At 54.6% G+C, this 13,219-nt stretch overlaps 1 protein-coding gene across 1 annotated transcript; it reads left to right on the top strand.

The window, feature by feature from the left end:
* Positions 1-1,632: 1,632 nt before the first annotated feature.
* BTBD2 (BTB (POZ) domain containing 2) lies at positions 1,633-9,723 on the top strand. Its single transcript, XM_005866719.2, has 8 exons — positions 1,633-1,978; positions 3,120-3,276; positions 4,204-4,309; positions 4,595-4,792; positions 6,814-7,006; positions 7,265-7,352; positions 7,846-7,992; positions 8,665-9,723. Exons 1-8 carry the CDS (start codon positions 1,734-1,736, stop codon positions 8,824-8,826), a joined length of 1,296 nt encoding a protein of 431 aa, XP_005866781.1. The 5' UTR covers positions 1,633-1,733; the 3' UTR covers positions 8,827-9,723.
* Positions 9,724-13,219: the final 3,496 nt, after the last annotated feature.

Genomic DNA, 13,219 nt, shown 5'->3' with positions numbered 1-13,219 from the left:
CCCCGGGATCAAGCCCGCACCCAGGCATGTGCCCTGACCGGGAATCGAACTGTGACCTCCTGGTTCATGGATTGACACTCAACCACTGAGCCACGCCGGCCAGGTGCTCTTTCTCCTTTGAGCACTGTTTCTGCTTTGTGTATTGTGGGACTCTGTTGCTTGGTGTGTGCGTTTATAATTGTTACCTGGTCCTGGTGGGCTGCCCTGTTCACGTGAAATGTTCCTCGTCTTCATGTCCTTTCTATCTGATGTTAAGGCAGCCCCACCAGCTCTCACGGTTTCGGTTTACTGGACATGTCTTTTCCATCTTTCTATTTCATCCCCCTTGTGTCTTTGGATGTTAAGCAGTGATGTGTGTCATATCAGGAGGCTCCTGATGTCTGTTTGTCCCATCTCAAGTGATGTGACTTGAGACAGACAGTGGGAGAGAAGAGCCTCTGGTCCAGCATCCCGCCCCAGGTTGGTCTAAGGCAGGGTTTGGCTGGGTGCTATGGGAGGGCGACCCAGGCACCGAGCAGAGGCCGGGAGTGCAATGTGGGACCGGCTCTGTGATGTCTGCGGACTCTGGACGTTTCTGAGTGTGGTGGCTGCTCAGAGCCCAGCATTTGCCACAGTGGAGATCCTGGGAAGGGGTCTGATACAGGAGCTTTACAGAGCTGGAGACAGGTGCTCTGCAGTGAGCCGGCCGCCAGCTCTGGCTCCGGAGTGGTCTCTGCTTCCCTGGGGAGAGGCTGTCATGGGCTGGGACCTGGGGACAGAGGATGGACAGCACAGAGTGGGTGGCACTGTCCTCAGCTGGTCTCACCCTTACCCTCTGGCCCCGTGGATGGGTCCTAGGAGGGTTCACAGTTGGCTGGAGGGCAGGCTGGGTCCTCACAGCTGAAGACCCAGGCAGGAGGCTGGAGTGGGTGAGTCCCTCTCAGCAGCATTTACAGGTCTCCTCACAGCCACTGCCTCCTGTGCTCCTGCCATTCCCTTGACCTCGACGCCCTGCCCCACCCACTCAGCGAGCTCAGTTGTCCCTGCCAGGCCTTTCCTGACCCTCACTCCCCTCACCGCCCTGCGTTCTTCTCCTTTCTAGTTCACTATCAGGCCGTCTGCGCCCTTGACCTGTGTCTGCGTTCTTCTCCTTTCTAGTTCACTGTCAGGCCGTCTGCGCCCTTGACCTGTGTCTGCCTTCTTCCAAGGAGGCGGGGGCCCAGGTGCCCAAAGCCCAAGCACAGGGGAGATGTGTGTAAAGTAAGTGAGTGAGAGTGAATGAGTGAGTGAGTGAGTGAGTGAGTGCATGTGTGCATAGCTGAGCGAGTGGGTGACCGAGTGAATGGATGAATGGAGGAGGGAGCTGGCAGAGGCATTAAGCCGTCCACCATGGGGGACATGATTTCACCTCCTGTCGCTCTTGGTCCATCGAATGCCCCTCTTGCTCTGCAATGCCTTTCTTCTGGAAGCATCTGCCACCAGGATGCTCTGGGCATGGTGTCTGTGTGGGGTGAGCCTCTGGTCCAGCATCCTGCCTCAGGTTAGTCTAAGGCAGGGTTTGGCCGGGTGCTATGGGAGGGCGACCCAGGCACCGAGCAGAGGCCGGGAGGTGCGATGTGGGACCGGCTCTGTGATGTCTGCGGACTTTGGAGGCTTCTGAGTGGGGTGGCTGCTCAGAGCCCAGCATTTGCCACAGTGGAGATCCTGGGAAGGGGTCTGATACCGGAGCCTTGCAGACCTGGAGAGAACACCTCATGGGGAGAGTCTGGTGGGGACACTTGCCTTACACATCCCCACCCCTCCTTTCCACAGCCCCAGGCTTGGGTGACAGGGTTAGGTGGGCCACACGGAGGGTAACCAGGTCTGCTCTTCACTCTAGGTTCGTGCTGGCCGTGGGCAGTGCTGTCTTTGATGCCATGTTCAATGGGGGCATGGCTACTACGTCCACCGAGATTGAACTGCCCGACGTGGAGCCGGCTGCCTTCCTGGCGCTACTCAAGTAAGACTTTCCAATGTTTCTCAGCTGAGGGAACAGAATGACAGCCTGATGGTTTAAAATGTCAGAGAACAGCCTGGTGGGTGTGGTTCAGCTGTTGAGCATCGACCCAGGAAACAAGGTCATGGGTTCGATTTCTGGTCAGGGCTCGATCCCCAGTAGGTGGCATGCAGGATGGCAGCCCATCAGTGATTCTCTCTCATCATTGATGTCCGTCCGTCCTTCCCCCCCTTCCTCCCTCCCTCCCTCTCCCTTCCTCTCTGAAATCAATAAAAATATATTTACAAAAATAAGTAGAGATATTCATAAAAAAAATAAAAAACAAAAGCAGGTGACAGGTTGCAGTTTGCCAAACCCTGCCTGAGGGTTGACTGTCCCTGTCTCTCCATCTGTCTCTCTTTCTCTCGGTTTGGATGAATACTGCTCAGTGGTCTCCTGAGAGGATTGGCACCATCACTGTTGGTGTGAGGGGCTCACTGGTCCTTGGGTCTGTCCCCTCTGCACTGCTGACATTGGGGTGGGCCACTCTGAGGGAGGCCATCCTGGGTGCCATGGCGTACTGACAGCCTCCCTGCCTCCTGGGGTGCAGGTCTCTCCACCCCATGGGCCCCAGCTGCTAGGCTGTGTTTGGGCTCCATTTTGCACGCACACCTGCCATGTACGGGACTCTGATGTCTCCATGGCCTCACCATTTTATTTTTGTCGACCTTCACTTCTGACCTACATTGAGTTGGCCAATGGCAGGTGGTCATAGTGTCCACGAGAGTCTGCGATTTGTCCAGACCTCATTGAGCTTTGCTGTCAGGCCAGCTGCACAGGTTGGGCGATGTGGAGATGTCCCTGTGTCCCCGCCAAACCCGTGCTGGCCTTCAGCCCTGGTGTCCCGTATGGGAAAGGAACAGGCCTGCGGTAGACGTGTTCCCGTGTGGGCGTGTGGATGGTTTAGCTTCTCGCTGGTTTTCACTGGTAATGGCCTTTGCTGGGTCATGTCTTCAGGTTGGAGGGCAACAGATGCTGGTTCTGGAAGGTCCCTCGGGGCCAGCCCAGTGGGCTGGAGGCTGGTGGAGGCTCTTGCAGGGGGGCTGACGGCACCAGGGTCCCTAGGGCCCTGCCTTATAGCCACCCACATCCCTCCCCCCTCCAGGTTTCTCTACTCGGATGAGGTTCAGATTGGGCCCGAGACAGTCATGACCACACTGTACACCGCCAAGAAGTACGCAGTGCCTGCCCTGGAGGCCCACTGTGTGGAGTTCCTGAAGAAGAACCTCCGGGCGGATAACGCCTTCATGCTGCTGACGCAGGTGCAGGAGCCTGGCTGGGGCACAGGTGGGTGGGTGGGTGGATGTCTGAGGTTTTGATGCCCTGGGAGTGCCCCACCCCTTTGCCTTGGGGGCCTCCTGAGTTTTTTAGGTGAGTTTCTAGGTGCCTTGGCAGCCTGTTGGCAGGCAGGGCTCCCACTAGCTTTGCCCTCTTTTCAGGGGCTCAGGTGAGGGGAGGAAGGCGTTCATGTTTTTTTGAGAAGGTCCCTTTCGGGCTCTGTGTAGTCAGCTGGCTCTGGTGGGCTGATGGGGCTGTAGGGGACCAGGAGGCCTGGGCACAGGAGAGCATGGGGGGCTGGGGATGCCCTCTCTGTGGTGAGTCACAGACAAATTAGATTGCAAATCCCTTGCTGAGGTGGCACCTGGGCCCGGGCCCTGACCAGCTACTCACTGAGTCGCTCTGAACTGCCAGGGTCGGAACTGTGGTGTGGGGCCTACTCCCAGGCATCTGCTGAGATGTGGGCCATGTGGAGTGTCTTCACCAGGCCCGGGCGGAGAACCGGTTAGACGGGGGTTAGCTTCCAGGGCAGAAGTGGTCAGAATCTTCTCTCCTCCCTGACCCCTGTCCTGTGTACCATTCCTGGTGGAACAATCTCAGATGGGCAGGGGCACAGCGCTTTTGTGTGGTCCTCTCCCCGGGGGCCCACCTCCCTTGGGTCAGCCCTGTCTGCTGCCTCTGCCTTCATCCCTGAACCACTACAGGCCCAGCAGGGTCCTTCCTTCACTGGACCCTCCACCCAGGCAGTGGTTACGTAAGTCTGTAAACTTGGAAAACATCTCCCGGCCTCTGGGGTTGACATTGTGCGGGCACCCAGGCCCTAAGACTTGAAATTTGTGACAAGTTTTGAACCGGGAAATCTGTCTTGGATCCTGTGTCGGGGCTGGCTGTTGATGTGCTGTCCCTCGTAGGCCCGGCTGTTTGACGAACCACAGCTTGCCAGCCTGTGCCTGGAGAACATCGACAAAAACACAGCTGATGCCATCACCGCAGAGGGCTTCACGGATATTGACCTGGGTAAGGCCTGTGGGCACCTGGGAGAGGTCACCTTATCTCCTGGCTCCACCCTTTGAAGGCAGGGTGGGCACACTCCCCCTGCAGAGGCCCAGGTGGTGCGGGCCAGAGGGCTGCTGCCTGGCCCACCCACTCTGCTGCTGTCAGTGACAGGATGGTGGATGGGCGTGGCCACGAGCCGGTGAAAGCTCAGTCACCAGCATAAGCAGAGGCTGTGCGGTGTGCCAATGACCCTCCCTGGCTGAGACCATGGCATCCACGTTGATGTGGCTCCCCTGTCCCCCGCAGACACACTGGTGGCCGTCCTGGAGCGGGACACGCTGGGCATCCGTGAGGTGCGCCTGTTCAGCGCCGTTGTCCGCTGGTCTGAGGCCGAGTGTCAGCGTCAGCAGCTGCAGGTGACACCTGAGAATAAGCGGAAGGTCCTGGGCAAGGCACTGGCCCTCATCCGCTTCCCACTGATGACCATCGAGGAGTTTGCCGCAGGTAACGCTCAGGGGGAGCAGGAGCCGCTCCGGAGGAGCGTGACCTGCCAGGACCCTGAATGTGACTCAGTTGCATGTCCCCCCGGGTCTGGCACCAGCCATATGTCGGCCTGAGAACCCCGCCAGGAACACAGTGTGCCCCTCTGTGCTAAGGACACTCTTCATGTTGATGGGAAGCTTGGACTGTTCACAAATGTATAAACACAGCACGACCCACAGATGTCATGCAGCCATCCCACATCTCGATGTTTCCTTCCCGCTGTGTCTCCTGTGTCCACACACGTGTGTGAGTGTACCGGCCACTGAGGGTCCCTGTCTTGGGCTCACATCCCGGGGGCTGGGCTCCAGCTTCCGTGTCCTTGACAAGCCTGTGAAGGGGTGGGAAATGGCCAGGGTTGTGGTGACCCTGCGCAGGGCCTGGGTCTAGGCTGATGTGGTGGCCCTGACCGTGCCTCCATCCCCATGTGGATGCCCACATCTTGGGGCCATTTGAGCAGCTGACTTGGAACCCCATCCCCCAGGACTGGGCCTCCCTGTAATGTCAGTCTCCTGGCTGGTGCCAGGCCTTAGCCTTGGAGCCAAACAGGCCTAGAAGGTTCTGGATGGGGCTCTGTGATGCAGGCCTGTGGCCAGTGCATATTGGCCCCCATCCACTTGAGGCCAGGAGCACCCCCAGTCATAACCACCACAGATGTCTTCATACCTCGCCTGGTGTCCCCTGAGAGACCCCTGGTGCCCCCTGAGAGACCCCTGGTGCAGCACTGGATTGTCCCGTACCAAGACACCTACGGGGCCCTTACTGGGCCCTCCCTCTAGACTGGCTTTCACCCCTAAAACCACTCTCCTCAAGATCCCCCAGCCTAGCTGGCTGCCAGAGCCCCCAGGTCTCAGGCCCTTTGACAGGACACACCTTCTGGAAGTATCATTTCCTCGCCCCCCGCCCCCCCAGCTTGAAAGCGCTGGGAATGACTGTGTCCTGTGTTTGAGTTGGGTCTCTGGCCCACTCTCTGCTGTGGGCCCCACAGGCTTCGGCCCTTTGTCCCTCTGTTTTAGAGAATCCCCGGCTTATGTTCCACTGGAAAACACAAGAAAGTAGACATTTGAATCCCCTCTGGCTGCATGGGTGGAGGTTGGATGTATTTTTCTTTCTGCATTTCCTATGCAGAGATTAAAAAACCAGTGGTCAACATTCTGCGTTCAGTCTTGTATCGTCCTTATTCACTGACCCATAGGTGTGCCAAGCCCCTGTTGTGAAGGTCTCTGTTGATGTGTTGGGCTGTGGGAGCTGTGAGTGATGCTGTGGCCAACCTTCTGCAGAAATGGATTCCGAGTTAGAAAATAAGTCATTCTTGTAGAGCTTGAGGCCTGAGTCCTGCCTTCTGACCTGGAGGTGGAAGAGCGATGAGCAGGGCATGTGTAAGGGTCCCAGGCCCTGGTTTCTGCCCCAGCCCTGCCTGTCCTTGTATGCATGTGGCCTCCATAGCTACTGTCTGGATTCTCCCCTCCCCGCTCCCAGCCTAAGGCAGATCCTGTCACCTCCCTGTCTGTCAGGACTGCCTGGCCAGGATTCCCCAGACCAGTGGTCGCCAACCGGTGATCCGTGAGGTCCGGAAGGTTGGCGACCGCTGCCCCAGACCACTTTTAGCTACTGATGGCTCTGAGTGTGGACAGGCAGGTGCCACCTGTTCTGTCAACTAGGGGTGGGCTTGAGGGGTGGCCCTGGTACAGGCAGGGAGACCTGGGGCCATTTTGCCCAATAAGCCAGCTAATCAAAGCATCAACCCCAGGTCTGCGTCGACCCCTCCCCAAGTGCCAGAGCAGAACAGTCCTATCTCAGGGCTACCTGGACCCTTAACATTTTGCAGAAAATCCAACGTCACTTCTGAGGAGCTGTGGACTTGAGATGCCCATGCATTCCAGTGTCTTCTGTGTGCTGGGGTTCACCCCAGCCTTCCCTACCTTGTCCTTAACCTCAAGCCAGACCCCACCCCAGCCCGATCCACCTGCCCTCTGTGCCTGCAGGGCCTGCACAGTCAGGCATCCTTGTGGACCGCGAGGTGGTGAGCCTCTTCCTGCACTTCACCGTCAACCCCAAGCCCCGTGTGGACTTCATCGACCTGCCCAGCTGCTGCCTCCGTGGGGAGGAGTGTAGCATCAACCACTTCCAGCAGGTGGAAAGCCGCTGGGGCTACAGTGGCACAAGTGACCGCATCAGGTAGGTGTGGATGTGGGAATGGGTCGGCAATGGGCACAGGATGTTGGGTAGGGTTGCTGGGGATGGCATGAGGGAGCTGGTTGTCAGGAGTGAGGTAGTGAGCGTAGCTGCTGGGGGCCCAGGGAAGGAGCTCTAGGAGTCAGCCCCACCATAGGAGGTCTTCAGACCCCAGCACCGAGGTGGAAGCCCCTGTGCCTGTGTGCTCTGGCTGGTTGCTGCCCTCTGGTTGAGTTTAGCACCTGTTCCTCTGTCCCTCAGGTTCTCGGTCAACAAGCGCATCTTTGTGGTTGGCTTTGGACTATATGGCTCCATCCATGGGCCCACAGATTATCAAGTGAACATCCAGGTACCCACCCGCCCTAGCAACACGGTGCTGGGCCAGAATGACACGGGCTTCAGCTGCGACGGCTCCGCCAGCACTTTCCGAGTCATGTTCAAGGAGCCGGTGGAGGTGCTGCCCAACGTCCAGGCCCCACCCTACATCAGGTCCCCTGATCCCACCCCAGACCAGGCTCTGCCCCTTGTCCCACCCCAGTCCCACCCTTCCCATGTGCCCCACCCTTCTCAGGATCCCCCTTCAGGTCCCCATCTCTCCTCTATTAGGGTCTGTGCCATGTCACACCACATATGGAGGGCATGTCCTGGAGTCATTCCCTCAGAGGGGACTATGCCCCCCAACCCCATGGGCCTCCTATGGGTCACAGGCTAGATGGACCTTGTGCTGTCAGGCCTGGGGTGGCGTCTAGCCCTCCCTTACACCCCACCCCTGTGGGGTCCCATGGGTGGAGGCAGAGGGAGGGAGGCCCTGGGTGGGAAGTATCTGGCTTCTGCCCTTGCAGATCATCCACACAGACAGCAACACGGTGCTGGGCCAGAATGACACGGGCTTCAGCTGCGACGGCTCCGCCAGCACTTTCCGAGTCATGTTCAAGGAGCCGGTGGAGGTGCTGCCCAACGTCAACTACACAGCCTGTGCCACGCTCAAGGTGTGTCTGACCCTGCTCTGCCCCACACAGAACCCCGACTCTGACCCCAACTCTGATCCCTGAACACTGTTCATTTTCTTTTTACTTCATCTGTCTTTTGTGTTTAACTTTTGAACGGCTTAGAATTCTAGTTTGGGTAGTACAATAGTCCCACCTTACCTGTGGTTTTAGTTGTCTATGGTCCAAAATTAAGTGGAAAATTCCAAAAATAATTCATTCATTTTAAATTGTGGTGTGCCGTTTTGAGTAACATAATGAAATCTCACTGCCCCATTTCGTCCTATCCAGGACCCTGACCCTAATATTGACCCCCAAATCTGATCCCTGAACCCTATCCAAGACCCTGACCCCAACATCTGAACCTGACTCTGATCCCCAAACCCTGTCCAGGACCACAATTCTGTCCCACGTTGACCTTAATTTTGACCCCTAAGCCCTACCCTGGATTCCACCATGACCTTCTACACTAACCTCAACCTTGAAACCAGAATCTTCTCTCCAGGACCCTGACCCCCCATTCATCTCGGATGGCGTGGGGCTCAGAGGGGCTGGAGGACCTGCCACCCTGAGGTCCCACAGCAGACACTCTGTGGGGCTCTCCTGCCCTCTGCTCAGTGGCTGCCCCAGTCCTGGGGAGGGGTGTCCTGATCACAATATGGCCCCACACCACAGGGCCCGGACTCCCACTACGGCACCAAAGGCCTGCGCAAGGTGACCCACGAGTCGCCAACAACGGGGGCCAAGACATGCTTCACCTTCTGCTACGCGGCCGGGAACAACAACGGCACATCCGTGGAGGACGGCCAGATCCCAGAGGTGATCTTCTACACCTAGGCGCCCAGAACCCACGTGGGCGTGAGGTCAGCAGCTCGAAGCCGCCTGAGACAAGTGGACCACCCCGCCCCACACCAGCCCCGGCAGACTCCCCACACCGTGTCTACCCCTGGCCACGTTTCTGGGCGTCTCTGTAGTGGTGAGCATGGCTGCCTGTTCAGAGGAGCCAGGAGGTGGCCAGGCAGGCAGGGCTGTGAGACATCCCTCAGGACCGGGGGTGAGGGGATCCCCTGGGTGTGGTGTCCCACCCACCACCCCTGCAGCTCTGGGCTGCCTGGCGGTAGGACCATGTAGGCCGTCATTTTGTTTGTGTAACTGCACATGGCAATGCATCTTGGTTCCCCTTTATTCACCTGGTAGGAGTAAGGTGTGGGAGCGCCTCTCGTGCGTTTGATTGGGATCTTCTGTTCCTTTTATTCTAGTCTGTTCACTGGGGGCGCTCAGGCCACCCTGAGCTCGGGCCTCAGGATGCAGACCTGAGCCTCAGGGGATAGGACCCTGGGGGTTTTGCACCCCTCAAGGTCCTACAGGTTAGCTTTCCTGCCAGGCTCCTCCCAGCCCTGCAGCTGAGGGCACAGGCCTCAGCAGGTCTGCTTGGGAGGGGCAGTGATGTGGGCCAGGCACATGCCCACTTGCCCCATGGGCCCATGGGGCCCTGCCCATTTGCCCACCTGTACATACTGTCTCCCTACCCCATCCAGCCCCCAAGTAAGCGCTCTGCCCAGAGGTGCTGGAGGGCGCAGCCCCTCCCTTTACTCCCAGGTTCTCCCCATGTATTTCTGCCTGTGATTCCTTCTGGAAACTGTGTTCTCCCTGAAGCCATGAAAGGTGTGCCCTCCTCACACCTCCCCCCACGCCCCAAATGATTTTTTTAAATAAAGGAAAAGAAACACCTGCTTTGGCCTGCTATGTTTCTTCCTCTCGGAGCTGGCAGGACCCTGTAGCTCTGAGCCCTGGCGCTGTGCTCTCTGTGGCTGTTCCCCCACTGTAATAGGGGAGCCTGGGACCCCCACCTACATCTGAAATTGCTGCCTCCCAACAGTCCCCATCAGGAGGCATCCATAGTACATGGGGGACTCTGGGTAGGTTGGGGAGCCTCCCTGTGAATTCTGTCCTCTTCATGAAACCTCTGGGGCCTCGCGCTGCTGCTGCTGCTGTACAACAGTGGGGGACCCTGAGGTGGGTGAGCAGCATGGCCATGGCCACCAGCAGGGAAGGCCACACTGTGGAACTGAGCCCAGGCGGGGCACCTTGGGGCCTCCTGGCACTTTCCCAATGTCAGTAGGGACTCTGCCTCAATGAGCTGTGCAAGGATCTTATGGGCTCTGCCCTCCGGACCAAGCGTGTGGCAGGCACCGGAAGTACTCGGCTTTGTCCCCAGGCCGCACCTGTGTAGGGTCAGGTAACCTGACCTGGGCAGCCTCCTCCGCCTGTCTCTTAGCTGTCACGACAACGCTCAGCATCCAAATTAAAATTACAGAGCATGGCCCTAGCTGGTTTGGCTCAGTGGATAGAGCATCAGCCTGCAGATTGAAGGGTATTGGGTTCGATTCCGGTCAAAGGCACATGCCTGGGTTTCGGGTTCAATCCCCAATAGGGGGTGTACAGGAGGCAACCGATCAATGATTCACTCTCATCATTGATGTTTCTATTTCTCTCTCCCTCTCCCTTCCTTCTGAAATCAATAAAAAATATATTTTAAAATGTTAATTAAAAAAATTACAGAGAAAGAGAAAAAACAGAAAACAGGAACAGACTCAGGTATTTAAGAAATTGGAGTTACCAGAGAATGTATACATTCAAGACAGTGAAGGACATGAACAAAATAGATACAATAATGGAGAATTTCAACAGTTAGAATGTCTGTTTGACATTTTAGAACTGAAAAATGCAGTATCCGTGATGAAGAACCCAGTGGCAGGAGCAACAGAAGACAGGATTAGCCCTGACTGGAGTGGCACAGTGATAGAGCGTCAGCCTGTGGACGAAGGGTCCCAGGTTTGATTTTGGTCAAGGGCACATGCCTTGGTTGCAGGCTCAATCCCCGGCCGTGGTTGGGACACATGCAGAAGACAACCAATCGATGTGTCTCTCTCACATCGATGTTTCTCTCTCTCTCTCGCCCTCCCTTCCACTCTCTCTAAAAATCAATGGGAAAATATCCTCAGGTGAGAATGAATAAAAAAGATAAATATCCAAGGTGAAACAGCAAAAAGTAAGAAGAATGAAAAACAGAGCAAAGCATAGATGTGGCACCCAAGGGCCTAGTACCTGTCAGTGGAGTCCCAGATGGGGGTGGGAGAACACCACACAGGCTGTACAAGATATGACAGCTAAGAATGTTCCAAAATCAATCAAGACTTCAATCCGACGGACAGCCTGGGGCCCGGTATATGGCCATGGATTTACAGTTCTGGACTCCATGTCTTGTTGTAGCCAACAAGTAAATTCTACCTGTACATGACCTGGGGACCTGATCCTGGATCATGCAGGGGGTGGGGGAGAGCTAGCGCCTCCAAGGCCAAGCTGACTCTCCTCACCAGTGGAGGGGGCTCCCAGGCCTGGGGCTGCGCCAGCCTCCGCCCTGAGAGCAACAGTGGCAGTGGCACTATGAGTCATCAGCCAGCAACTCCCTCCTAAGGGACAGCCAACCTATCGTTCGGCTTAAGCTGCTACCCATGAATGAGAGATCTAGGAGCTGCAGATCTAGGACAAGCAGCCAGCAGAAGGGACTTCATGTTTTCTGGGGATCTTCTGACCAGACTTGTGGAAGAGGGACTGAATCAGCTGCCATATAATACAGGGTGACCACTCCGACAGGGTACAGTAGGAAGGAGTGAAGTTTGAGAAGGGAAATTGTGGGGTCTAACATAATGAGAAGAGGCACTAGAAATACTGTAACTGAAGCTGTAAAGGTTCTTATCGAACACGGAGTTCTACCCAGTATTATCATCCTACTTGGTCTGTTCTCCACACCTCATGGTGCCAAATCAATCATTCAAGAGTTTCCAGAGATCACAATTTTAACTGCTGAAGTTCATCCTCTTACACCTACACATTTTGAACAGAAATACTTGGGAACAGATTAAGCTATTGAAGGAAAGTTAATTACCTTATATAATATTACAATTATATTTTACCCCATTTTACTGACTCACATGAGAAATGGCAGAGAAAACTGTGTTAAAGATACTTTGTAATTTTTGGACATGGGTATAGTAAAAAGAAAATATCTGAGGCTTGTTTGGTTATTTTTTGATTGTTGGCACCAAATTCTAACAACAAAGCACAGACAACTCTTAGAAAATATTTTTAAATACTATTCTTATGCAAATTGCTCCTTAGTACATTGAAACTGTTCCCTAATTTATGAACTTCAGTTTGGAGATTGCTTACGCCACAAAAAACCCCAAGTTTGTTATTTGGCCCACTATAGTTTGCATTTTGTTTAGTTTGCTTTTAGTTCTAGGGAGTTTTCATTTACGTGGCTGCTTTCACCTTCCTCTATTATTTATTCCCAGTATAAACATGCTGGTAACTTGGAGAAGATGAAAAAAGAATTCCTCCTTGAATTTTACATTTCCTTAATATCCTCACTCAATTGGCAGACCAAGGATATATGGTTAGTTAGCTTTCCAGTCAAGCCATTATGTTCTTCCTGACTCATTTCCTACCCTGTGCAGTGCTGGTCGTTGCTTTGCCAGTGTATTGTAGTAAAAAAAATGGTGGGGCATTTCCTGCAACTGGAACTGGAACATTAACTTACACAGATCGAACCAGGGATACCTGGATGCTGACAAGGGAGGGCTAAGTACTGTTAAAGCCATCAATGCCCTAGAAAGAAATTGGTGGTGGTTTTCTGAAGTGAGCTTGATTGCAGTAGATGGTGTACACATATGTCAAAAAGAGCTATGCACTTTCTTAAGTGTTTTATCCTATGTATAAATTACACTTCTTTTTTTTAATCCTCACTGAGTATATTTTTTCCATTGACTTTTAGAGAGAGTGAAAGGGAGGGAAGAGAAAGAGAGAGAGAGAGAGAAAGAAAAACATTGATGTGAGACACATTGACTGGTTGCCTCCCACTGTGCCATGACTGGGACTCAAACCTGCAACTGAGGTATGTGCTCTTGCCCAGGAACCAAACCCTCAACCTTTGGGTCTGCAGGCCGATGCTCTAACCATCTGTGAAAAACTGGCCAGAGTGAACTTTTTTAAATCTTCACCCAAGGATATATAGGGTGTCCCAAAATTCACGCAAGATTTGAATTTTGCGTGAGCATAACAACAACAACAAAAAATAAAAGCCTAATTTTACTTGGTTTATTGAGTCAGATTCTAATATCTGTTGCCCTTTGATTTCAATCCCTTCAATTTGATAAGCATTACCAAG

Source organism: Myotis brandtii, unplaced genomic scaffold, assembly GCF_000412655.1.
Source record: "Myotis brandtii unplaced genomic scaffold, ASM41265v1 scaffold236, whole genome shotgun sequence".
In the NCBI taxonomy this organism is placed as follows: domain Eukaryota; kingdom Metazoa; phylum Chordata; class Mammalia; order Chiroptera; family Vespertilionidae; genus Myotis; species Myotis brandtii.
This window is presented reverse-complemented; position numbering and strand designations above follow the sequence as displayed.

What these genes read in the sequence shown, in the direction of transcription:
- BTBD2 (XM_005866719.2), top strand. Translation starts at nt 1,734, where the DNA reads ATGGGGAGAGTCTGGTGGGGACACTTGCCTTACACATCCCCACCCCTC. An exon ending in CCTTCATGCTGCTGACGCAG is followed by an intron (nt 3,277 to 4,203) that starts GTGCAGGAGCCT and finishes TGTCCCTCGTAG; the next exon opens with GCCCGGCTGTTTGACGAACC. An exon ending in ATTATCAAGTGAACATCCAG is followed by an intron (nt 7,353 to 7,845) that starts GTACCCACCCGC and finishes CTGCCCTTGCAG; the next exon opens with ATCATCCACACAGACAGCAA.